General features: G+C 43.2%; 1 protein-coding gene across 3 annotated transcripts in view; it reads left to right on the forward strand.

The window, feature by feature from the left end:
• The window catches only part of LOC123649457 (zinc finger protein 679-like), a 52,757-nt gene extending 43,048 nt beyond the window's left edge, over positions 1 to 9,709 (forward strand). Inside the window, exon 2 of one of the 3 annotated variants that reach the window (XR_006739010.1) lies at positions 8,808 to 8,856. Coding sequence is in view for 1 of the 3 variants with exons in the window: in XM_045567609.1 (XP_045423565.1) it covers positions 8,808 to 9,019 (212 nt within the window). In the remaining 2 variants the exon portion in view is untranslated. Of the gene's footprint in view, positions 1 to 8,807 lie in introns of all 3 variants that reach the window. The other 2 variants (XR_006739011.1, XM_045567609.1) reach the window with 2 other exon arrangements.
• Positions 9,710 to 27,169: the final 17,460 nt, after the last annotated feature.

A 27,169-nucleotide genomic window follows, 5' to 3' on the forward strand; every position in this document is an offset into this window, starting at 1 on the left:
AGAGCCTTCCCAGATGTCTGCGTGGGCAGATACCCAGCACTGAGGGAACCCTGTTCTGTCTGTGTCTAGGACAAAGACAGGCTAGAAGGGATCTCAAATCTCCATAACAAAAGCAAAGATAGATTTGCTCTCTCTGTGTTTTTTTCCAACATAGAGGAACGTGGGTTATTGAAGCATGAGGCAGAGAGCTTCTTCAGTGAGGCAAGAGAGAAAAATTCTAAAAATGGACAATGAGAGCAGGCCTACCAGCCTTTATAAAGGAACTCACTTACCATGTCTTATGCCATTTTGTCCCTAAAAGAATGCTATGAGGTATATCTTTTGTCTACCCCATTTTAGAAGAGGAAACCAGGTTTCAGCTGGCTGCAGTGACATCCCCAAGACACATCTAGCAAGTGGCAGTCACCACTGTATCTTGGAAGGGATAAATGTTCACATGATGTACAGCTGCTCTAGGAACTGTGGGCTGGTGGCAAAATAACAGTAGGAGCCCAGGAATGTGGTGAAAGAGGGCATGATTTATCACGGGAAGGCTGGAGCTGTGGATTCCATCGGGTTCTCCTTTGTTCCTGGATGATGGGTCCATATTGTGCAGGTTTTGTTCAGATTTAAGGAGGCTCATTTTCATACTGAGGGGACAAGGGACATAGAGTCAGTGACAGTGCCACAATCCACTGAAGGTTTGGGGTCTGACGCTCAGATGTGAAACAACTCTTTAAGGACTTATGCATGTCCCAGATATGGGTGTCCATGTTGAAAAGTGGTCTAGGCTTTCAAAGTACATTTAATGTGGGAGTGGAAAATATCCTATTAGAAACTTGAAGATACCTTTAGGGTATTTTGTCAGCTGTGGTGCGGTAGCCCCCAGCTGTATCAATAGCCCGTATGAAGTGCTCTATTGCCGTGAGTCTTTGAAAGCACATCCTTATATGGAGATGAGAAAACACAGGCTTTGAGATGTGGAAAGGCTGCATGACATTGTCCCTAAGCTCCCTGGTGCTCTCTGCTGTTGACATGAAGACGGAGGTTCTGGGGAAGCCTCATTTTTCTTACATTTTAGAAACAGTGCACAGGGAAAGACACCACAGAAGAAACCTTTTGACTTAAAGCAACATATTTTTTCTTTAATTTACATTAAAAGAAGTGTTGAGAAACTGAACTACAGGAATCCCAGATCTGGCAAAGAGCCAATGCTGGGAGAAAACCCAGCACCGCGTCAAGGATCTGAGCAGATGACTCAGGGAAAAGAAAATCCATAGAGATATTGAACAACTGAGAGGTGACCCTCACATAATCAGTTGAGAAAGTAGAATAAACAACAATGAAACATGATTTGACACAGAGACACTAGATTGGCAAAAAATTAAAAGAAGGTTAATATCCAGGCTAGGTTGGATGCAGAGAAGCAACTACATTCAGAAACTGCTGGGGACAGTATATTTCACACAACACTTTTGGAAAGTAATCTGCCTGAGGCTATTAAAGTTGTACACATGCATATCCTTTCACTCAGTAACCCTTTGTCAATGAATCTGTCTTGTGTATATTAATATATTTTCAGGGATAAATTGTATCCTCTCCCAAAAGTTTATATAATAATGTTCTAACATTTGGTTCCTCAGAATGTGATTGTACTTGGCATATAGTGCTTAAAATGTAATTAAGATTGATTTCTTTGGGGTGGGCCATCACCCCAAAAGACTGGACTCATATGAGGAGTCAGTCAGTACACAGAAGCACAAGAGAAGACCCTGCGAACACAGGGAGAGAAGATGGACATGTACAAGCCAAGAAGTGAGGCCTCAGAGGACACACCCCAACCAACAACTTAGTGTGGGATTTCTACCCTACAGAATTGTGAGAAACTAAATTTCCGTTGCTAAAGCCCTCAGTTTGTGGTGCTGTGTTATGGCAGCTCTGGAAACCTGTCACAGCCTATTAGGACACACACAGGATGTTCCCTGTAGCACAGATAAAATGGAAATAGAATTTTATCATGTCAGCTTCCAACAGCATTGAAAGGCTGAAACATGATGGGAAACCCTCCCTCGTGGAATGTAATGAAGACAATAAAGACCTGTGAGATCACAGCTCCCGCCCTGGTCGGGCTACAGAAATGATTTCTATGAGATGACATTTTGCAGACAAAGTAGTTTAACACCATTGTTTTGTAATTGCTCCCCTTTTTGTATAAAAACATCCATAGTCAGAATGTTGACATTAAGTCTTGGAGTAGGTCTGGCAGGAAAATGGAGCTGCCTGCTACAGGGGATAAAAGCAGTAGTAACATGCAAACATGCTCATGGCCTAGTATAAAGTAAAAACAACACAAAAATATTTGCTCCGATAATCCTACAAGTATGTGAACAGCTAACTGCAGCTAAGTTGCCACTGGGGATTAAAGGAAGCCAGATTCCTTTTGAGAGAGAACTGTTGGTCACTCAAGTGAGAAAAGCACAGGGCAGAGCCCAAGGAGTCCCCATATTTAGGTCTGGGTCCTTGATGCACCTTGATCTGGGGTCCCTGTCTGTGGAGACCCCACCGTGCCCACTCTCATCCCAGCCTAGCACTGGCCACAGTTGCTGGCCTGGTGCACTTGCCTTTCATCCAAGGAGGTGAAGGAGTTAGACCCATTGAACAGTTCCTCATTCATCTACTGAGTGGAGCCTGCAAAGAGAGTGCATGGAAGCCTGGCCAAGAGGCATCAGTGGCCTTTCTGGCTAGCCCCATGGGGGACCATCCCCATTAGAAATTCTGCTGCTCAGTCAGGCGCATAGGAGATCTGCACAGAAATCCATCCAGGGAAAGAACCAGATAACAGCTTGAAGTCTTAGGTTTAACATCTAAGCGGACAAACTTGGTCCCTAACACTTACCTTTCCATCATTGCAGCCATGACCTGGGGTGTGAACTTGACAGACCCACCAGGCTTCCAGTACCTGACAACCTGCTCCTCTCCAGGAAGCACCCCTTCATTTCTTCCTCCCCTATCAGATGGTAATGGGGAAGGTTGTGGGGCTGCCCATATGGGATTATAGGTGAGGCCTGGCCTGGATGAGCCAGACCTGTGTTACTGTGGGTTCCTCCTGCCAAAGAACCAGAGGCATCAGGGGTGAGGGGAGAGTAAACACCTGCATATTCAGTAAAGGCTCTTATTTGAGGCTTTTCTGAGGTAAGAGCCTTGGAACATCAGGATATAGGAAGATGACGTCTTCCTCTCTTGAGCATATCTCACCAAGTGAGCTGGATATGGAGCTGTCTCTAGACTGTGGGTCTGGTTACCAGAGTTCTAAGTTCTCTTTGGATCTGTCACCAAGGAAGTGAAGTCATTTTTTCAAGATTTTGTCCCTTCATTCCACTCCTTCAATAAGAGTTACCCAAAGTCCACACTGTGCTACTGACTGCTCACCCTCCTCCCTCATGTCACCTTCTTGTAAGCAAACACACCCCTTTCATTACCCTGGGAAGACCTGAATGCAGCCAGAGATGGAGATATGGGGAGATGGAGCTAGGTCATAAGCTCCTTTTTCTTACAATTTCTGTGTCCCTAGACAAGTCATTTTGTGTTTCAGGGCCTCTCCCGCCTCCCACCATGCACAGTGGGGATCATGCTAGCCTCTACTTCCTAGCAACTAATCAGGTGTCAGTGAGATAATACAAAACTCATCATGTGGTGTCACATGTAGATAATGCACAAATTTAGAGATGGAAGAATGAGAAGAAGGTGAAGACAGTAGCATAGAATACACCTCAGACAGGCCTGGGGCCCAGCTGTGTGATCTGGGGAAAGTCACTTCCCTTCTGGGCCTCATTTTTCATTCTGCACAAGTAAGAAATTTAAATTCAACGAAATCCAAATATTGTCATCCTCTGACATCAAACCTTCCAGTGCCTTCCCACTATATTTAGAATCAGATCCATGTTCCTCATCTCAGCCTGTGTGGTGTGCAGCCTCCACAAAGGCTCACAGCACTCGGTGGTTAGTGACTCACATCTGACTAACAGAACACCACAGAAATGATTAGCTATTACTTCTGTGTTAGTTCAGGCTGTTATAGCAAGGAACAATAGACTAAGTAGTTTATCAACAACAGAGTTTAATTTCTCACAGTTCTGGAGGCTGAAAGTTCAAGATCTGGGTGCCAGCATGGCTGGGCTCTGGCGAGGACTCTCCTGTTAGTTGCAGACTTCAGGTCTTATGCTCACCTAGCAGAGAGAGAAGAGAGCTGTCTGGGGTTTCTTGTAGAAAGCCAGTAATCCCAAGCATGAGGGCTCCACCCTTGGACCTAATGATTTGCCAGTGGACTCATCTCCTAACTCCATCACATTGGGGATAAGGAGTTCAATATATTAATTTTTTAGAGGACAAAAACACTCAATCCATTTTGAGTTCCAGAAATGGATTATGAAAAAAGTATCACTTCCCTCTTATTTCTATTCTCATGTGTTCCATTCATCAGACTCTCCCTCTCTCCAATGTATTCTTCAAGTTGGTGAAGCAAGCTTCAGTGCTGTGAGCTGCTTTATGTAGAGGCTGAATGGCAAAGAACTGAGGGAGGGAAACTGAGAGAACCAAGAGAAAATCATGCTCTCAGTCTACATGGATTCCTCCCAATCCCCACATCTGTGAGCTTGGAAGTTGATTTTTTCACAGTCCAACTTCACTTGGGACCACAGCCCCAGACTCTTGAGAGACCTTGAGGCAGAAGAACCTGCTAAGCTCTGCCAAATTGTGGGCCACACGAATGGTAAGGTATTAAGTATTTGTTGTGTAAAGGTGGTAAGTTTGGGGGTAGTCTTTTCTTTCATAGAAGACCAGGTCACTCCCCTCGTCTTCCAGCCCCAGGATCCTCCCTCCCTCTGCTCCTCTCTCCCTCAGGTTCCCTCCGGCCACACTGTTCTTTTTCTAACCTCCTCTGCAAAGTCACTTCTATCTGCGACTGGCTGCACCTGGGGTGGCTTCTCCCTGACACGCAGGTTTCAGACTTGTGCAGTTCCAGATCTTGTCATTCTGGTCACAGCATTTCACCTCAGTGAGGCATTTTGGACCCACCACACAGTGACTTCATAGCTCTCCCTGCCTTCCTCATGCTTTATTTGCACTACAGACCTTGCTCTCTTTTTCCACACGTACTGGCTTTAGCGTTTTTGTCCAGCTGTCCTCAGACCGTGGGCTCCTTGGTGTACTCCACGTGCTTGGACCTCCAGGGCACCTGGCACAGGGCAGTGCTCAGGGCAGTGTTGCTGAGTGAATAAATGTGGGGATCTCAAAGCTGCCTTCCTGATTCTGACCACATCATTATGTGGAGATCATTGGTAATAACAGGAGGTTCGAGTTAGGTCTGAGACAAGGAATGGACAGAATGACCTTGGCGTGACTCTCTCCTGGCTCCAGCTCCTCCAGCCAAGCTCAAAGAAAACCAGAGAGACAGGAGCCTGCTGCCTCCTGTGGCCAGCACTATTAATGCAGCCCCAGGCAGGGGCATTAGAAAACAAAACAACCACTTGCGTTTAAGGATCTCCAAGATAGTGGCTCTCCAGGATTCCAAGGGGCCAAAGAGCAGGATCTTCTTGCTCCAAGGGCAGGAAGAGGGACCCCAGATGCCTGCCTTGTCCCCTCTTCGCCTCCTCCTACAGGGGTGTGCAGTTTATTCATGAGGCATGGTCACCTCAGCCATGGCAATGATTTCCACCAACTTCCAAATGAGGACCTGAAGGACCCAAGAAGACCTTGTATATTCCCTGGACCTAACACCTGGTGTCCAGTCCTGTCCAACATTCTGCCCTAGTCCAAGTCCTCAGCCTCTCAAGCCCTCAATTCTGTCTCTGCTCTGAATGTTCTCCAGGGAGTGAAATGCACTTTTCTAGAGTCTCAGAGCTCAGTGGGTCACCAAAGGAGAACCAAGGCCAGCAGATATTTATGATCATGTTGAACTCTTAGGGTTACCCACTCCAAACACCCCAATTTATACAGGAGGAAACAGGATTTCTCTCCTATATCCTTTGTACCTCAGGCTCATGATAGCGTCAAGGGCCCACAAAGGTGAGGACAGGACTCCAGGCCTGCCCTCTCAAGGTGGTGTTTTCTGTGATCCCAGTCCAGACAGAACTGTGGGGACCTGGGGGTTCCTCTTGCTCATACTCTGGGTCCCTCAGCATGTAGCCAGGAAGCGGATGCCCCTTCCTCATGGCTCAGCCACCTTCAACTTTTCTTCTTTTTCTCTTTTCACATCCCTAGTGTCTACTCCTGTTACTCAACATCCATGGTCCTCACCTGAGAATTCACTGTGCAGACTGTGCATGTGTGTGGTTGTCTGAACTCATGTGGAGATTTGTAAAGGGAAGTGGCCTCAGGTGGAGAGGGAGTGAGCAGGGGTCTTTCAGGTTCTTAGAGGCTCCCATTTGCAAAGAAAACCTGATGGGAAAAAGTGGGTCAAGGCCTAGGGAGCCAGAGTGCTTCCTAATACTCTGGGCTCTGTCTACCCCCTTGGTATGGGCCAGTGCCTTCCTCATTCTGTGCCTCAGTTTCCCAGTTGTACAATGAGAATTTGAAAAAGTGTGTATTCAGTGAGGACATGATGTCGGAATTCATCAACACCAGATAGGATGTCAGCATGGGCCGAGCACAGTCACCCAGGAGGGCACAGGCCTCCTGTCATGGCCTGTGCCATGGACATAAAGCATAGGAAAGCCAGGTCTCCTGTCAAAATTTGAGTGGGTATGCACCGTGCACCAACAGCTCTGTTCTTCAAGCCAGTCCCATGTGATTCTTCACTTTCAGTCTCTGCCTGCTGTTTGTACTCTGTGCCTTTTGGGGCCTGTGGGCAGTAGCAGCGTATTTAGATGTGGCCACATGGTGCCAAAGTGTGTTGTCAAACTATGAATTTGACAATATTGTCATATTATGCTGAGCCTGTTCATATTCTCATGTTCTAAAATCTACTGAGATTTCTTTTTCTGTGAACTGTGGGTTATTGTTCTACTTTGTACCTGTTTATTTTCTTATCAATTTCTAGGACTTCTTTATATATTGAAGATTTAAGCCCCTTTGTGATATGAGTTGTAAATATGTATTCCCCATTTATTATTTCTTTTTTATTATGGTCTTTAGTTTTGGTTTGGATTGGTTTTCTTGGTGTTTTGTTGGTTTTGTTTTGTTTCCCTGGTATTATTAAGATGCCTGTTCTCTTCAAATTTATCAGTGGGTTCAAACAGCCACAGTAAAGCATCTGAGCAGGTAGCTTGTGGAAACTGACTGGCCAGTTTCAGAATTTATTATACTTAGAAATAAGGGCCAAGAACGGTCAGGAGAATCAAGAAGAAGAAAAAAGTAGGAGGACTTACACCATCAGATGTTTAGACTTAGATTAAAACTACAGTAATCAAGGTCATGTGTTTTAGGTGTTTAAGGACAGAAACAAGAGAAATTATAAATAGAGAGTCCAACTTAGATCCACATATTCAGACATTTTATACATATCAATAAAAAAGACAGAGTGGGTCAGTGGGGGAAAATTCTTCTCAGTAAATGGCCCAGGGGAAACTGTTTATCCATGTAGGAAAGAAAGAAATCTTGACTTCTGTCCTACACTATAAACAAAAATCAATTCCAGGTGAATTTTAAATCTAAATTTGAAAGATATGTGTGTGTGTATGTGTATCTTTCACAGATATATGTGTACATATATATTTCTTTATTTTAAAAAATATATTTATGCCAATATTTCAGGTAATATTTTTATGAACTTGGAACAGGGAAGGATTTCTTAGCTAGGACAAAAAGTACGGAAACCATAAAAGCAAAAATTGATACATTGAACTTTATTAAAATTAAGAACTGTTCTTCATCAAAATGCATCTTTAAGAAAGTAAAAAAGGCCAGTACAGCACAGAGTTAGAGAAAAACTTTTGCCATACATTTATGTGATTAAAGGTTCACATCCAGGATATGTAACTAACTCCCACAAATTAATAAGAAAAAAGACAACACACTGGAACAAAATGGGCAATAGATTTCATTAGGCATTTCTCACACACACACAAAAATGGCCAATAAGCACATGAAAATCTGCTCCATATTCTTACTCATCAGAAAAATACAAATTAAAACCAAGATGCAGTACCACTAAGCAATGGCTAAAATTTTTTAAGACAATATCCAATTATGTTGAGGGTATAGAGCAACTGGAACTCTAATATGTTGCCATTGTGTGTGTAAACCCTTGCAGTAAATTTCAAAAACACTTTGGTAGTATCTTCTAAAGATGGGCCTACCACACTCTGTGATCCAACAATTCCACTCTTAGGTATATACCCAGTGGAAATGCCTGCATCTCTTCATCATGAAAAAGAATGTTCAGAGAAGCATTACTTGGTATTTTACCAACTACAAAGAAGACAAACGTGTATCAATGATAGAATAAATAAAATGTGATATAGAGTATATATACATAAAGATATACAAAATATAATAAAATGTGATATTGTGTATATATACATATAGAATGAACATTATAAAGGAATAAAAATAAATTATAGCTACATCCAAAAATACACACGAAAATTTCAACATGATATATTACCTCAACAGAAAAGAGTACATTCCATACAGTTCCATTTAAATAACATTTTAAACCAATTTCAGAATTTGAAATATTTGTCAACACTGGAGATGAGAGATTAGTAACTTGGGATGAAAACATGAGGGGCTCTCCTTGAATGTTGATGATGTCCTATTTCTTGTGGGTACTGATTACTGCGTGTGTTAACTCTGCATACTTCATTCACTTACCATTCCCATGTTTTTAGGAATGACGGTTATTCTGGCTCTTCCTGCTCAGCCCAGGACCCCTGGCCAGGCCATGGCTCAGCAAGACACATCCCAGCTTGGGCAATGGTGGAGCTGGGGAGAGGGGCCCCAGGATGTTGAGGTCCACGGGCAACCGGGAGAAGCACATGAGCCGGGCACACGGGTGGCAAGAGCAGACAGGAGTCAGGAAAGAGCCTTCTCCCGTGCCTGAGCAACCTCAACGAAACAACCCAGCTCAAGCCTCTGGGATGAACTCTGGTCAGTCCCACCTTTTCAGGAACAGGCACAGCAGTTCCTCAATCTAGCTGCACGGGAGGAGGACCTTCCAGAACCTGAGCCACCCCTCAGCGAGGAAGAATTTCAGGATCTGCTCCATGTGCTTCGCAGCTCAACAGGGTGTCATCTGCAGGAGGAGACGTTGTCCCACATTTGAAAATTAAACAGAGCATGGAAGGGAGAGGCTATTTCATTTACAATTCACAATAAAGCTGACTGGAGCTCAATTCTCATTCCAAGGGACTCTCTCATCTCAAAGAATTGTGTTCCTTTTCTCTCTCTGTCTCTCTCTGTCTCTGCTGCTCCCTCTTTGAGAACGTGTGTCTTTTTGGGTGCATGGGTGTGTGTGTGGAGGTGGGTGTGTACCACATTCCCTCCTTCAAAAGCCTGATCTTGTTTCTTTTGCTCTGGGACACATACATAGCCTTCCATTGAATTGTATCCAAAGTACGTCTTCCAAAATGCTGTAACTTAACATTTCCACACAGACAATGGTGGAAACTCTTGGTATTCTATGACATAAGGTTGGCTTTCATGTTTTTCAATCAAATTCAATGTTTCAGATTATTCTATGCATATATGACTGTCATGGTCATTTGAACAAAACACTGTCTGATTCAGTAAAGAGGAATTGTATCCAAAGCATGTCTTCCAAAATGCTGTAACTTACCATTTGCACACAGACAAAGGTAGAAACTCTCGATTTTATATGACAAAAGGTTGCCTTATATGTTTTTCAATCAAATTCAATGTTTGGATTATTCTATGCATATATGACTGTCATGGCCATCTGAACAAAACATTGTCTGATTCAGGAAAGAGGACTTGACAATTCAAGACCAGGACAATTGATAACCCCTACAGTTTAAACTGTGAGAATCATTTCTCCAGGGCAGTTTGCCCACATCACCATCACCAGACATTTTCACATTGTACGGAATTTTGTGCGATTAAGTATTTATGGACAGCCTAAAGGAACATATGTCACCCCGCAATTTTCTAAGAACAGCTGAGGATCTTGAGCCCTGTCTCTCTCCTTCCCTTGCTGGCTAGCAGGCAGCCTGCAGGGGACGACTCTCACAATATCCCAAAGGAGCCCAACAGACAAAAGGAAAATCTTAGTCTTGCTCTTTATAATCAGCAGCTCACAGTACTTATAATTTCTTTTTGTGGCCTCGGGGTATTTCTGAGAATCTCTTGGACAGATAGCAGGGCGGTCATTTCTAGGCCTCATTTTTCTGGCCAGGACCGCACCCCAGGGATAATCACAGCCCTTTGTATCTGCTTGAGATCCTGCGGAGCTCCTCAGTCTGTCACCTGTAGCATGAGACGAATGTTCTTCCCAGCACAGCCACCACCAGATCCTGTCTGTTCCTTTGTTTGTGCCTCCAGTGTGATTCCAGAGATATTCCACTTGCTTACCCTAAGGGAGTATTTTTTCTTTGTCTCCTCGGGTCAGCTTGCTACTTCTGTCCTTACCTGGTGGCCCCTGTGACCGTCAGCAGGCTCTATCCTGCCTGTGAGGGAACTATGGGATACAGGCACTTGTCACCTTCTCCAAATTTTGATGGATTTTCTCATTATAGTTATGCACAGAGGATCTCTGCCTAGTGTTCAGTACCTGCTGGGCTATCTGGGCAATTCACACACTGGAATGTCACCAAGGAGACTGGAAGAGGTCTAAGGGAGGCACACTCCACTTCTTTCCTGTCTGGAAATTCACTGGGCATCTGTGAATGCAGGTAGGTGCATGTGTCACAGACCAGGGCATGCCCAACTCTGGTGACTTCACGACCAGGACATGGTTTCCCAGCTCTGATTGGTGACAATTGGTCTTGGAAGTGCCTTCATTTTGCATCTTGCAGTGATTTCTTGCGTAAGGTCATCTAACCCACACTCGTGGGTCTTCAACTTGGACTTTGCCCTTGCAGACAGAAAGATAAAGGAAAAGACAGAGAAGGGAAAATTATCAACTCCAGGAAATCACTGAACAAAGCACAGTGATGTTAGTCTTCCCACATGGTTATCATTTTGCTTCAGACAGGGACTTGAGCTAGGGTGGCCCCAGGACCCAGGCCTGAGTATGGGGACTTCCTAGGCTCTATCCTAGGTCTTTTCCTACTGGAGTGACCTACAGTCCCCTCCCAAAGGAATCTGTCTTGCAATAGTCCCCAGTGACAACTTGGTTAGGTACAAAGTCTCTGTTCACATACTTGTAAGTGTATCATAGAAAACGCTTGTGTTTTTTCGCTTTCCACTGGGCCATGAGTATCTTTGCATGTTGATACTGTTTCCATTGTTGTAACTACATACCCAGGTATCATCTGTAGCAGGTAGCTCCACTGCTCTGCCATATCTTTTTTGATACTAGCAACCAAGCAGCCCTGCTAGGGAGGTGTTTACATGACAACACGGGGGGGGGGGGGGGCATTGCAAAAAAAGTGTTAAGCTGTTTTATGCATTTGTGTGCAATGTTATGTCAAAGAACTCAGCCCTGCAGGCTTATCATGGCAGGAGCTGTGCTCTCACATATCTTCACACTATTTCATAATGGAGGGCATTTCCAACAGCAGTTCAGCCCTCAGTGCTGCGGGAGCTGGAAATAATAACATTTTATTTCCATATCAGTCATGCTGTGGGGTTCATCCTGTGTGTGTGCTCACAGGCTGCAACAATTTGCCAGGGCTGCCATAACACAGCACCACAGATGGAAGGGCTTTAACAACAGCATTTCTTTTTCTCACAGTTCTGGAGTCTAGAAATCTGACATCATTCTATTGTCTGTGTTGCTTTTCTGAGGCCTCTCTGCTTGGCTTGTACATGGCCAACTTCTATCTCTGTGTTCTCTGATCTTGTCTCGTCCTTGTGTGTGTCCTCACCTCCCCTTCTTCTAAGCAGTCTGTTCATATTGGGTTAGGGCTCACCCCTATGAACTCACTTAGCTGTAATTACCAGCTTAAGGATCAGGTGTCCAAATGCAGTCAGATTCTGAAGCACTGGAGTTTAGAACATGAACATACGAATCTTTGGAGGGGGCACAATTCAGCACATAACATATACTAATCCCCTGCTGAAGATCGACTCGTAAGACAGGAATGACTGGGTTAAAGATGTGCATATATAACATTGCGATAGCTGCTACACCTAGATCACTTTCCGAAACTGCTGTGGCAGTTACAATGTCACCAGCAGTCTCTGAATGTAGCTGCTTCTCTGCATCCAGCCTTCTCTGGGTGTTAACATTCTTTTATATTTTTGCCAATCTGGTGTCTTTGTGGCAAATAGAATCGCATCATTCTTTCACTTTCACTTTCCCAACTGATACATGTGAGTCACCTTTCAGTTCTTTAATATCTATTTAAATTTTCTCTTCCTTGAGTCATCTGCTCAGACCCTTGGCCCTGTGATGGGCTTTCTCCCACCCTGGAGTCTCCCGGCATTTTCCCCTTTGCTACGTCTGGCGTTGTAATTGTTTCTGAAGACTCCCTTTAATGTGGAAGAAATAAAAGCAATTATGTTGCTTTAAGTCAAAAAGGTTCTTCTAGGGTGTCTTGCCTTGTGCACTGTCTCTAAAATGGGGGAGAAATGAGCCTTGCCCAGGCCCTTCCCCTCCCTGTCAGAGCAGACACAACATCAGGGAGATTAGAGGGAATTTCGTGCAGCCCTCACTGAGGAAGGTTCACAGTTATGACCTGTGTGCAGTTGAACAGAAATTTGACATGCCAAAGCCTGGTTATTTTCATCTCTACACTGAAGATGCATTTAAGGACTCACTTGGATAATGTTCTTCATACAGATGATCAATATAGGGGAGCACTGCTCCACAGCTGACAAAATCCCCCGAAGAAGACTTGATGGCATTATTGGTTTAATCAATGTCTGCCCACATATAAAATTTTACTTTGAAAGCCTAGAACCTTTTTCTGCACACACACCCATGTCCTCCACATGCACATGTCTCTGAAAAGTTGTGACTTCCTGGTCTCAAGTTCATACGCCAATCCTCTGGTGCTACAAGTTGCTGCCATTGACTGTATGTCCTTCCTTGTCTTACCAGTATGAAGATGAGTCAACCCTGAACCCAGGACAGCATGTTGTGCCTCCCCCAGTCAGGCAGAAGGGAGATGCTAGTGGAGTCCCTGGTTCCAGCCCTCCAGGGTCGAACCATCTCCTGCTTCACCAACTTCCTGGGCTTCAACTGGGACCTCACCAAAATCCCACAGTTCTTAGAGCAGCTGTTTATCAAGTAAGCATCTGTCCCCTCAAAGCACAAGGGTGACACTTTCACCTACTAGCTCTGTCTTTGGGATGTCACTGAAGATCTCTGTGCCACGTTTGATCCTCTGAGAAGTGGGGTTGCCAGAAAATGAGCTTCATAGCATTCTTACAGGGACAAAATGCCCTAAGACTTGGCAATCAAGGCTCTGTGGAAAGGTTGGTGGTCATGCTTTGGTTTCCATATTTATTATTATTATTAATATTATTATTATTATTATTATTTTGAGACAGAGTCTCACTGTGTTGCCCAGGCTAGAGTGCCATGGCATCATCCTAGCTCACAGCAACCTCAAACTCCTGGGCTCAAGCAATCCTCCTGCCTCAGCCTCCTAAGTAGCTGAGACTACAGGCATGCACCACCATGCCCGGCTAATTTTTTCTGTATGTATTTTTAGTTGTCCAGCTAATTTCTTTCTATTTTTCTAGCAGAGACGGGGTCTCGCTCTTGCTCACACTGGTCTCAAATTCCTGAGCTCAAACGGTCTGTCCACCTCGGCCTCCCAGAGTGCTAGTATTACAGGCATGAGCCACTGCACCCAGCCCATATTTATTATTTTTGTGTCCCTCCTCACTGAAGAAGTGCTCTGCCTCATGTCCCTACACATTTGGAAAACCACATAGAAAGCCAACTTGTTTTCCCATTTGTAAAGGAGTATTGAGATTTCTTTCATCTAGCCTTTGTCCTTCATACAAACAGAACAAGGGGTCTCTTGGTGCTGAAACAGGACCCCCAGCTCACTCAGATATCTGGAAAACTTCTGGTTGCTTTTCCTTCAGTTGACACATACACGTTAGGCACTTACTTTGTGCAGGCCCTTTTCTAGACACGTGGCGTAATTTAATGAAAAAAGCAGATAACTATTCCTGAGACTTGATCCTATTCAAGGAGTTAGACACTCACAGTAGAGATCATAAACAGGTCATTTTTACAGATTGGGAGATGGGATGCCCTCGTGGCTTCCTCTAGGTATGGAGGCATCCTCCCAGATTCTGACCAGGATGGCAAAACACAGTAACAACTAAAACGTGTAGACCTTGGGTTAATAAGGAGGGCATTCTGTTGCCCTAAAATATGTGAGAATATGTCAAATGCGACTGAGGAGACACTGAGAGAACCCTGGGTCGTACACATCTTATCTTATGATTTTCACGAGACAGCTGAGATTTGGGACTTCCCTTACAAGAGAAAATGAGTCAAAGAGAACTGCGGATGGGGTTCCAGGCTGCTGCTAATGGATGGGGAGCTCTGAACTCAGAACTGACTCCTGAGAGACCCATTTCTTTTTATTTTTATTTCAGCTTATTATGGGGGTACAAAAGTTCAGCTTATATATATTGCGCATGCTCTCCCATCCCCCCGAGTCTGAGCTTCAAGAGTGTCCATTCCCCAGACAGTGCGCATCGCACTCATCACGTAGGTACACACCCATCCCCTCCCCCCAGCCCCCACCTCTGTCCGACACCCAATTGGTGTTATTCCCAAATGAGCACTTAGGTGATGATCAGGGAAACCAATTTGCTGGTGAGTACATGTGGTGCTTATTTTTCCATTCTTGGGATACTTCACTTAATAGAATGGGTTCCAACTCTCTCCAGGAGAACCAAAGAGATGCCACATCACTGCTATTTCTTATAGCTGAGTAATACTCCATGGTATACATACTCAGAACTGACTCCTGAGAAACCCATTTCTAGCACATTCACATCCCAGCTCTGCCTGTCTCCTCCATCCCACATCCACCCCTCCAGAGCTCAGCACCAGGAGCCCAAGACCTGGAGTCACGATGAACAACCTGCCCACACCTGTGCCTGGAGCCGCAGTCCAGAGCGCTGAGGCTCATGGATGTGTGTGCCCTGGCCCTTTGTGGAGAGAATGGCAGTGGGAAGCTGAGGCCCACAGGGGTCTGTACATTCCTGCTCCACGAACAGGTCTGCCCCTGCCAGGGCAGCACAGAGGGCTGTGAGTGGGTCTATCCTCTAAACTGGCAGCCGCAGGCCAGGTGCCCAGAGCCACACTAGGGTGCCCTGCAAGTCTGGTATAGGAGGAAAGAGCAGGCCTCTGACTATGCTGCCGACTCACAACCCCCAAATCTCTTGTATTTTGGTCACCTGGACAGACCAATACTATGTAGATTTCTGCCAGACCCCAAACTTTCCATCCTTTAAATTTAAAATGGCCTCTGTGCAGGTCAACGCGATGGGGTGGGAAGGGGGCCAAGCCTGCCCCTCACTCAGGGGCTCTGGCTTACTGACATCTGAACGTTATTCCAGGCCTCTTGAGGCCCTTGCCGGAGCTGTCTTGGACCAGAACCTAATTAATCTGTGTAGCGATTGTCAATGCTAAGTGGGCACTGGGGTGGGAATCTTCTGACTGAGTGATTAGCAGTGTCTACAAAGGGGCAGAACTTAAAAAATCTTCTCAGGAAAGATGACACACTTAATAGCAGAGGCTGGAGATGGGCAAGTGTTTGGAGGGCAGAGAATGTGGTGAGGTTTGAAGGGGTACTGAGTCTGGTTTTTTTTTTACTTTCTCACTGAAAGAAATCCCAGTTTAGCCTGGACTAACAGGAAGGGAGATGTGTTTGTCCGTGGGCAGGCGGGAATGTGGGAGTGTTGCTGGCACAGGCCCTTGGGCACTCCATGCAATAGAAATTAGCCAGAGGCTGGGCAGGAATCACAGGCAAGGCTTTATTAGGGCTCCCGTTTGAACATAAGAGAGACAGCACAGAGGAAGTATCTTCAGCCTTGCTCCCTGAGGGGAGTTCAGGGGGAGTTTTAAAGAGGCTTAGGTGGGAAAATGGTGACATGCAGGCATGCAGAGGTGACCGTTCCTTATGCCTGCATAGTGCTATTACATGCTTTTTCATACATGATATGTCTCATTAGCTTGTTAAATGTCCACCCATGAGCATTATTTGGGGCATTAAAATGAGGGAAAAGGTCTAGGATTGGTCAACTTTGGGCTTCATCTTTGCAGCAACCAGATTGTTCTGGCTCTGACTTGGGCCAGCGGGCCTCTGCCTCAATGGTTGTCACATCCTGTTGAAGAAAGCAGAATGACCTTCTCCTGAACATGGATGATACTATTTTCAAGGCTGTTGTGCAGTACTGCAAGCAGACTTAAGCTTTGGCTCAAGGACCAGGCAGGTGGCCAAAGTCCACCTCTTACACTCTCTAAGGAACAGGAAGCCCTGGTCATGGTATACAGGTAACTTTCTCCTAGATGCAAAATTAGCAATGTTTTAGTATGGTTTTTAGGATAGAACTCCTCCAGCTCCTCTGAGTCCTGTGAGCCATCTCATTTCTGAGGGATACATAAGACTAGTGACCCAGAGTGCCTCAGGTGTCCCCGTAGCATAACCCGATTGCCAACGACCACTAGATCCTTTCAGCAGCCTTGGGTGGGGGAGGGGCAGGGGTAACAGTCGGAGCATTCAGTGTTGAGGTGCTGTGCCAATCCCAGCCTGTCATCTGGGTTTTGGCACCAAAGATGTCAGGGTGGGAGTCTGCCCGTAGTTCTTGGTGTGCCCTTGGGCAAAGAATGATCAGACATTGCAAACTATCAAGTCCAGACTATTGTCCTGGTCCTCTGACTGTTTTCCTGGAAAAGGCACCAGCAGGGCCAACATGACGCAGTAACTGCGGGCGAGGAGCAGTTTCTCAAGAGCAGTGCTTTACTGCAGGATAAAACGGGTCTGCCTCCGTGAGGGGAGGGAGACGGACCAGCTCACTCACTCGCTGACCCCCTCACTTCCTCTGCCTTCTCGGATTGTTTCCTTTTATAGCCCAGTCTGAAGGAGGGCTCTTGGGAGGTGTAGGATGTCATTAAATGATCAACAGGTATCCCCAATTCCATCTGTGTATACGAACTCACTTGTATGCCGAGAATGGCGACCGCTGGCCCGCAGGGCGCTGGCACTGGGGGTGACTGTGCAGGAGCTGGCAGGTGCCGGATCGGGGGGTTGACTCATCAGGATGCCCTGTTGTCTCTTGTGTGTCACCCTCCCACAATCTCACGGCTGTCCAGCAGGCGCTCTCGCCCTTTCTGACCCACCCTGAGCGGGCCTATTCGCCCGCAGCGGTTTCCAGCTTAGAGTCCCCTGTTTAGTGTTCACCTCCGGTGATCTGGGCCCGCTGGGTGCCAGAGGCAAGTTACCTGTCTCCTAACTGCCTCCCGTGGTAGCTCAGACCAGCCCCTCCGCCCCTGCCCAGTGCAGGCTTGGCACAGAGCTCCGGGCAGTTGAAGATGCTTCCTGCTATTGTCCCCTCTCCGCAGAGCCCCGTGTCTCTTGCCGCGACTTTGCACCGACTTCAGGCAGGTCCCTGTCTGAGTGGGTGTGGAGGTCGGTGGGGAAGGAAGACGTTCTGTGGGTCTGATCCCACTCCACTTGCTGGCCAGGCCGGCCCAGCCGTCCCAGGCTCTATTCTCTACTGTTTGTCTCGCACTCTCTAGATTTCGCCGTTCAATCTCACTTTCACCTTTTTTTTTTCCTGTTTTGTGTGTCCCACGCTGATTCTCTGCCACTTCACAATGCTGTTCTTGTGGGGGAGGGATCCACTCATGTGCAGCAGACCGAGATCTACACCTCTTTCTCTAGGAGCAGGAAACCAGGGGGTCACCTTTACTCCACCGTTTTTGTCTCTCTCCCAATATTTTCTAATGAACAATGTTTCTATGAACAGTCTCATAAGTACTGAGTATTGTGGGTATTGTTTACAGCTGAGTGTAGAGTTGAGTTTAGAACAATAATTTAATATCAATCTTCCAGGATGTATGAAATTTTCTTCAGACAGTATTCAGCACCACAGGGAAGGCAAATAGTTGTAATCAAAAAAGTTGAATTTTTCTCCCCGGGAAAGTGCAATATTAAACATAATACACCAAGAGTATGTAAAACATTGTTAAGAAAGTCACCAAAAATATAAGTGTGTAAGGAGGGAATTAAAGGCAGCAGAGTAATCAGAGTTGATAGATATGGATGGAGGAAGAATGGGTCAAGGTACTGGAGGCCCCAGGGAAGTGGGAGCAATTGAGTGATTATACTAGTGGTTATACTGTGAGCACAATAAGCAGTGATCAGACAACAGAATGTCTGAATAAGGTTTCAAAAATGGATGATTATTGGGTAATAAAAAAAGTCAGATATTACCGTAGGTAGCTGAAGCAGAATAAAGGTGGTGAACTTGATGATAAATTGCAAGCTATGCATCTGACAAAGATTACTATTCAGAATACTGGCAGTCCCTGGGTTATGGATGAGATATGTTCCTGAGAACATCGTTAGGTCACATTTGTAAGTGACTTAGATCCCTGATCAACAGCACATATACAGTAATGATGATAATAACAGCAACAATACTATAATGGCTTGTATGTGGTAATAACAAAACAGTATTTTACTGCAATAATAAAGATATTAATACCCTTGTACAGTAATGATAAGTTACAGAAACTATTGTGCTCTTTCTTTTAATTGCTAGGCTAATGAGTATGTTATGCTTATTTTGATCTTCTAACTCAACCAGTACTAAGCTTTCCATTTCAATAATGAATCCAATACACTGCTAGGAATAATTGATGCTTTCATTGGAGCACTACATTTCACATGTTCCATTATGCTCATTTTATCCTTTCTAATTGTTCTGATAACCAAATGACTGAAGCTCAATGCTTTCCCAATGAATGATGATGTCTGGTCTTTCTCTGAATGCTTTATAATTTCTACCTTTGTTCCCATTTTAATCTCCTTTCTCCTTGCTAAAGGCTCACCTGGATTTGCAGTGGACTTTCACTTTGGAGTCATGTCTTAAAGGTAAACATAGACTCACAAAATCAAATGAAAATGTTAAGATGAAAGTGATGCGTGCATAAGGGACTGTATGAACAATGTCACTAATCACTAGCATAAAGATGCTATGGCAATGAATCACTTATGCCATGCAGGCTTGTTTACATGCACGGAATAAACTTGTTCCTAAATTATTAGTTTAATTGATTAATTATATTAATAAGTCATCTCTATGGGGAGACTTCAGAGCTCATTTGTACAGAATGCCATGAGTCAGATGGTCCATAATCCAGAGACTGTTTGTATACAGGGATCTCAAACAACTCAATAGCAAAAAACACAAAAACAAAAAAACCTCAAATAGTACAATTTTAAAGTAGGCAAAAGACCCAAATATACATTTCTCAAAAGAAGACGTATGCATGGCCAACGAGTATATAAAAAAAAGTTCAACATTACTAATCACAAGGGAAATGCAAATCAAAATCACAATGAGATATCACCTCACCCTAATTAGAATGGCCGTTATAAACAAGAAAAAAAAAATAGTAAATGCTGGTGTAGATGTGAAGAAATGGGAAGCCTTATACACTGTTGGTAAGAATGTCCATTAGTACAGCCATTACAAAAAACAGTATAAAGTTTCCTCAAAACTTAAAAGTAGAGCTACCATGTGATCCACGAATCCCACTAATGGGTATTTATGCAGAGAAAATGAAAAATATATGTGGAAGAGTTATCTGAACTCCCATGGTTTTTACAGCACTAATCACAAAGCTGAGATATCTAATCATCATATGTGTCCATCAATGGATGAATGGTTAAAGAAAAATGTAATATATATGAAAAATAGTGTATTATATAGCCATAAAAAATAAAATCCCGTTATCTGCAGCAACGTGGATGAACCTAGAAGACATTATGTTAAGTGAATTAAGCCAGATACAAGAGACAAATACCACATGATCTCATTCACTTGTGGAATCTAAAAAAGTTGATCTTACAGAAGTACAGAGTGGTTGCTAGAGGCTGGGGAGGAATGATGGAAGGGACGGATGGGGAGAGATTGGTTAACAAATAGACAATTACAGTTGATTAGGAGGAATAAGTTTTGGGTATTCTATTGTTCACTAGGGTGACTATAGTTAAAAATATTGTATACTTCAAAATAACTTGAGGGAAATTTTAATATTCCCACCAACAAGAAAATGATAAGTATTTGAGGGGATAGGATGGATATGCTAAATATCTAGATTTGATCATTACATAATGTACATGTGTATTAAAACATCACACTGTACCCCATAAATATATACAATAATTATGTGATGTTAAAAATATGCCCTTTTAGATATACAGAAAATGGGTTAATAATTTTAGAACATCAAAAAAAGGGAAAGAAATAGGAAAATGGCAGACTAGAAGCAGGCTGCGTGCATGCTGCTCTCCAGGAAAGGATTGAAAGTTGAAGGTCGATGCCTACCTATGGATGGCTCTTCTCAGAAAGAACATTGTAACACCCTAGAGAAGCAACACAGGACATTTGGAGTGAAGGAGAAGGTGACAGGGTAATTCATTTCATAACATTTAAGGGACCTATGGGGAGGCATTTACATGTGGGGAAGACCAGGAGTATAGAGCTCTACAGCACCACACTCACCCTGCAGGCACCATGGCCTGAGTAGTGACGGGGTTCCCTCCACCACACACACCTCTGAACTGGTTGGGGAACTGCACAGAGTCTGTGCAGAGACCTTGCACCAGAAGTCAGGTAGAGTAGTGATCTGGTGGCTGCCAATCCTAGGTTTCTGTAGCTGGCACCATCCTGACTTCTCAGGTGCATAGGACTAGGTCTCCTCAGGCCTTGGGTTTGTAGAAGTAGCCTTTACATCACCCCAAATGAGCCATGAAGGGAGCAGGAGGACCATATGCTCCCCTGTACCCTGATCTATGACTGATTGCCAAGTGCCCCTCTCCCCTGAAGTGGGATCTGAGCAGAGGGGGTGCATGGGGTGCCACAGAAACCACCTGGGAAGCTGTGGGCAACCTCTCCAGTGGGACCTGTATGGGGAGAACGCCACAGTCACTGGGCTGCTGGAACTGACGCCTGCCCTCAAGACATGCCATCCATGGTCCCTGAGCTGGCGGAAAAGCTCACTGCTTCCACGGTCTGCCTCCACAGTCCCCAGTTTGCAATAGCCTGCCCCACGTGTAGCCCCACCTCCATGATCCCAAGTTCTGGCTCTGAGGTTCTCACTGTGCCTGAGCCTGAGGCTCTGCCCCTGTGTCTCCAGAGCTTCTGCCAGACTCACAGTGCTGCCCCTAAGATTCCAGGATTGCACCTGGACCCAAAGACACCAACTGTGAGTCTCCACCACTGTGGCTGGGCCAGCAGAACCACCCTGAGATCCAACACTGTGCCAGGGATCTACCAGCCTCAAGTCACCATTACACCTGGACTCGGTTTGAGCAAACACCTGCAGGCCAGTCACCCACAGTCACTGCCTAGATAGCCTCACCCAGCTACCACTGTCATCACTGTGGGGAGACCTAAGGCAGAACAATCCCCCACAACACCAGCCCTCATGGAGAGGGTCTCACCAGCCCCCAACTGAAACTGCCCTGCAGGAATTAATCAAAATTGTATTGTATGTGAAATAGCACAATATATATCCACCAGTGTAAAATGACCCCCAAAGACTAAAACTCACAGTTCATATAAGATAGTGGCACAAGAGGAAATATAAAGCAATAAGGCACTACCCAATTTGATGAGCTACAGCCAATATATAAATTCTATTACCAGGTATTAACAGTCTGAGTGCCCTACTCAAAAGACATAGGCTGGCTGAATGGATTAAAAAAGCACAACACAACTCACATATCTGCTGTCTCCAGAAAACAGGTCTAACCCACAAGGATTCACACAGACTCAAGGCAAAAAAATGGAAACAAATATTCCACGCAAATGAAAACCAAAAGGGAGCAGGTGTAGCCATTCTCCTATCGATAAAATTGACTTTAAATCAACAACAGTGGAAACAAAACAACACAAAACAAAAACCAAAGGTGATTATTATATAATGGTAAAGGGAATAATTCAGAAAGAAGACATTAACAATGCTAAATATACATGTGCCTCATACCAGATTCGTAAAGCATATTCTACTAGAGCTAAGCCAAAAGATCAATAGTAGCATTGTAATTGCTAAGGACTTCAGCACCCCACTGTCAGAGCTGGACAGACCATCATAGCAGAAAATAAATAAATAAACACTGGACTTAACTGGGATTCTAGAACAGACAAACCTAACAGGGATTTACAGAAGATTCTACCCCAAAACTTCTGAAAACATTTAGGTTATTAATTATGAAATGTCCAATATCCTGAAGTGCTAAGTTTGACAGTTGATATCTCTGACATATCACTTTGACACTTCTTGTTTTATTTTTATTGTGAAGGTACATCCTCAGTCTTTCTTTTTTTTTTTTTGTTATAGAAGAATGGCAAATATTTTATTGCTCAAGAGATGTTCTGTGTTGAGAAGCAAACTTGCTCTGACCACACTATATTCTGAATTCTTAATGTGCTATGATGCACCACCTATTTTTCCTGCTCTAGCAGTATTGACTAGGAAAGGGAATATGAAGCAAGCAATGTGGTATAATACAGTAGAATAAATATTGATGAGCTGAGTGTCAGAAGAACAGGATTTTAGTTCTATTTGTATAAGTAATCACTTTGAGACTTAATTCTTGATCTTTAGAAATGGAGAGCCTAGCCTAAATAATCTTTAAAGCACTTTCCCACACAAAAATTCAAAAGAACAAATATCTTTTTGTCTACCTTGCATTTATACTGAATTAATTTTAGTCCATTAAAAGAAAGAAACATAAAATCCTGTAGTAAAATTGAATAAGAAAGGATATGAAGTTAATTTCCAGTAGAAGGATGAATAAAAAACATCCTAGAACCTATTTTTCCTGCATCCCTCAATTGTCACGAAGTGACAGGTAAGTCATTTAATTCAGCATGTGATAACTAGATAGAGTTCTAGTTTTGAAATCTATTGTTGCCTGGGCTTAAATTCTTTGAGGTCTTAAATCTATATATGAAGTGACAGCATACTTATTAGTTACAAAATTGTTTGATTTAATAGTACACATATATGGCCCAGTCATCTGGGTACTGAGGTTTATAGTTTCCATCACTTCCCCTCAAACTCTAGAAAACTTCAAGTTGATAAAAAAAAAAAAGAGAGAGATAGTTTTAGTGTTCTCATTGTAAGTAATGATTAAATAAATATCTCTAAATTTGCAAGAATCGGGTAGATCTAAGGCACAACACAGAAGCAAGAGGGAAATAAACTTCAATGAAGTTTCTTGTTTCACTGACCCTGACCACTTTTCATTAGAACACATTTTTTTTTTTTTTAAAAAAAGGTACTTCTCCATAGAAACCAATACTTACTTCAGTTAGATATATTCCACAGCAGGCCAAAATCCATTTTTCTTTAAATTCTAGTGGTAAGAAATATTTCCTTTTTATTTATGCATAAAGCCAGATGTCATACATTTTATTTCTTTTTTTTTCCTTTCATATCAAATCCAAACTTCTTTTTTTTTTTATTTCAGCTTATTATGGGAGTACATAAGTTCAGGTTATATATATTGCCCATGTCCCGCCCATCCCCCTGAGTCAGAGCCTCAAGCGTGTCCATTCCCCAGACAGTGCGCCTGGTACTAACCATGTAGTCATACCTCCATCCCCTCCCCCCACCCCCCACCTCCCTGAGTCAGCACCTTCAAACATGGCCATTCTCCAGACTGTGCGCAATGCACTCATCATGTAGGCATATACCCATCCCCTCCCCCCACCCCCCATCTCAGTCTGATATCCAGTTGGTATAATTCCCCAATGTGCATTTAGGTGATGATCAGGGAAACCAATTTTATGGTGAGTACATGTGATGCTTGTTTTCCCACTCTTGGGATACTTCACTTAATAGAATGGGTTCCAACTCTCTCCAGGAGAACCAAAGACATGTCATATCACCGTTATTTCTTATAGCTGAGTAACACTCCATGGTATACATATACCACAGTTTACTAATTCATTCGTGAATTGATGGGCATTTGAGTTGTTTCCACATCTTTGCAATTGTGAATTGTGCTGCTATAAACATTCGGGTGCAGGTGTCTTTTTTATAGAATAACTTTTGTTCTTCTGGGTAGATGCACAATAATGGGATTGCTGGATCGAATGGTAGGTCTACTTGAATCTGTTTAAGGTATCTCCATATTGTTTTCCACAGGGGTTGCACTAGTTTACAGTCCCACCAGCAGTGTATGAGTGTTCCTGTCTCTCCACATCCATGCCAACATGTATTGTTTTGGGACTTTTTGATAAAGGCCATTCTCACTGGGGTTAAGTGGTATCTCATTGTGGTTTTGATTTGCATTTCCCTAGTGATTAGAGATGTTGAACATTTTTTCATATGTTTGATAGCCATTTTTATATCTTCTTTTGAAAAATTTCTATTCATGTCCTTTGCCCACTTTTTGATAGGATTGTTCGATTTTTTTCTTACTGATTTTCCTGAGTTCTAAATAGATTCTTGTTATCAGTCCTTTATCTGATGTGTAGTATGCAAAAATTTTTTCCCATTCTGTAGGTTGTCTGTTTACACTCGTGACTGTTTCTTTGGCTGTGCAGAAGCTTTTTAATTTGATCAGGTCCCATTTACTTATTTTTGTTGTTGCTTTGATTGCCTTAGGGGTCTTCTTCATAAATTCTTTGCCTAGGCCAATGTCTGTAAGAGTCTTTCCTACATTTTCTTCTAGGATTCTAATAGTTTCCCACCTAATGTTTAAGTCTGTTATCCACCGTGATTTCATTTTTGTGAGAGGTGAAAGCTGTGGGTCCTGTTTCAGTCTTCTACATGTGGCTATCCAGTTTTCCCAGCACCATTTATTAAATAAGGAATCTTTTCCCCAGAGTATGCCTTTGTCTGCTTTGTAAAATATTAGATGGCTATATGAGGATGGTTTTATATTTGGATTTTCTGTTCTGTTCCACTGGTCTGTGTTCTTGCACTTGTGTCAATACCAAGCAGTTTTAATAATCACAGCTTTGTAGTATAGCTTGAAGTCTGGCAAATTAATACCTCCCATTTTGTTTTTGTTGCTTAAAATTGCTTTTGCTAAATGGGGTCTTCCTTGGTTCCACACAAAGCGTAAAATTATTCTTTCTATATCTGTGAAAAATGATGTTGGTAATTTAATAGGGATTGCATTGAATCTGTAGATAACTTTGGGCAGTATAGACATTTTAACAATGCTGATTCTTCCGATCCATGAGCATGGTATGGTTTTCCACCTATTTACATGTTCTGCAATTTCCTTCCTCAGTGTTTCATACTTCTCCCTATAGAGGTCCTTTACTTCCTTAGTTAAATGTATTCCTAGGTATTTTATTTTCTTTGTTGCTATTTTGAAGTGTACTGAGTCCTGAATTTGGTTCTCCATTAATGCCTCTGATTTGTGTGTATTGATTTTGTATCCCAAGACTTTACTGAATTCATTGATCAATTCCAGGAGTCCCTTGGTTGAATCCTTGGGGTTTTCTAGATATTACATCATATCATCAGCAAAGAGTGAGAGTTTGATCTCTTCTTTCCCTATTTGGACACCCTTGATTCTGCTCTCTTGCCTGATAGCTCTCGCAAGGACTTCCAATACTATGTTGAAAAGTAATGGGGACAGTGGGCAGCCTTGTCTGGTTCCAGTTCGAAGTGGGAATGCTTTCAATTTTTCCCCATTCAGTATGATGGTGGCTGTGGGTTTGTCATATATGGCTTGTATCATTTTTAGATAGGCCCCGTCTATGCCTATTTTGTTAAGTGTTCTTATCATAAAAGTGTGTTGAATTTTGTCAAATGCTTTTTCTGCTTCTATTGAGAGGATCATATGATCTTTATTTTTGCTTCTATTTATGTGGTGAATTACATTTATAGATTTGCATATGTTAAACCATCCCTGCATCTCTGGGATGAAGCCTACTTGGTCGTGATGGATTATTTTTTTAATAAGCACTTGGATTCAATTTGCTAGGATTTTATTGAGAATTTTTGCATCTATATTCATAAGGGATATTGGTCTGTAGTTTTCTTTTTTTGTTGCATCCTTTCCTGGTTTTGGTATTAAAATTATGTTGGCTTGGTAAAATGTGTTGGGGAGAATTCCATCCTTCTCGATATTGGAGAATAGTTTATGTAGGATGGGCACCAGTTCTTCTTTGTAGGTATGGTAAAATTGAAGTGTGAACCCATCTGGTCCAGGGCTTTTCTTTTTGGGAAGATTTTTTATTGCTGTTTCGATTTCAGATCTAGATATTGGTCTATTCAGGAATTCTATTTCTTCCTGGTTGAGTCTGGGAAGGCTGTGTGTTTCTAAATATTTGTCCATTTCCTCCTCATTTTCCAATTTGTGTGCATAAAGATTTTTGTAAAATTCATAGATGATGTCATGTATCTCTGTGGCATGGGTCCTGATTTCTCCTTTTGTGTTCCTGATGGAGGTTGTTAGAGTTTTCTCTTTTCTGCTCTTGGTTAGCCTAGAGAGAGGTGTTTCAATCTTGTTTATTCTTTCAAAGAACCAACTTTTTGTTTTATTAATTTCCCTTATGGTTTGTTTGTTGTCCTTTTCATTCAGTTCTTATTTGATCTTAATAATTTCTCTCCTTCTGCTGGGTTTGGGGTCGGTCTGTTCTTCCTTCTCCAGCTCTTTGAGTCTATTCATTAGATTGTCTATTTGTAAGTTTTCTGTCTTCTTGATATAGGCATTTATGGAAATAAATTTTCCTCTCAGTACTACTTTAGCTGTGTCCCACAGATTTTGAGAAGTTGTGTCTCCTTTTTCATTTAATTCAAAGAATCTTTTGATTTCTGTCTTGATTTCTTCATTTATAAAATAATCATTCAGGAGAAGGTTGTTTAGCTTCCATGACTTTGAGTAGG

The sequence above is a fragment of the Lemur catta genome, chromosome 13 (assembly GCF_020740605.2).
Source record: "Lemur catta isolate mLemCat1 chromosome 13, mLemCat1.pri, whole genome shotgun sequence".
NCBI lineage: Eukaryota > Metazoa > Chordata > Mammalia > Primates > Lemuridae > Lemur > Lemur catta.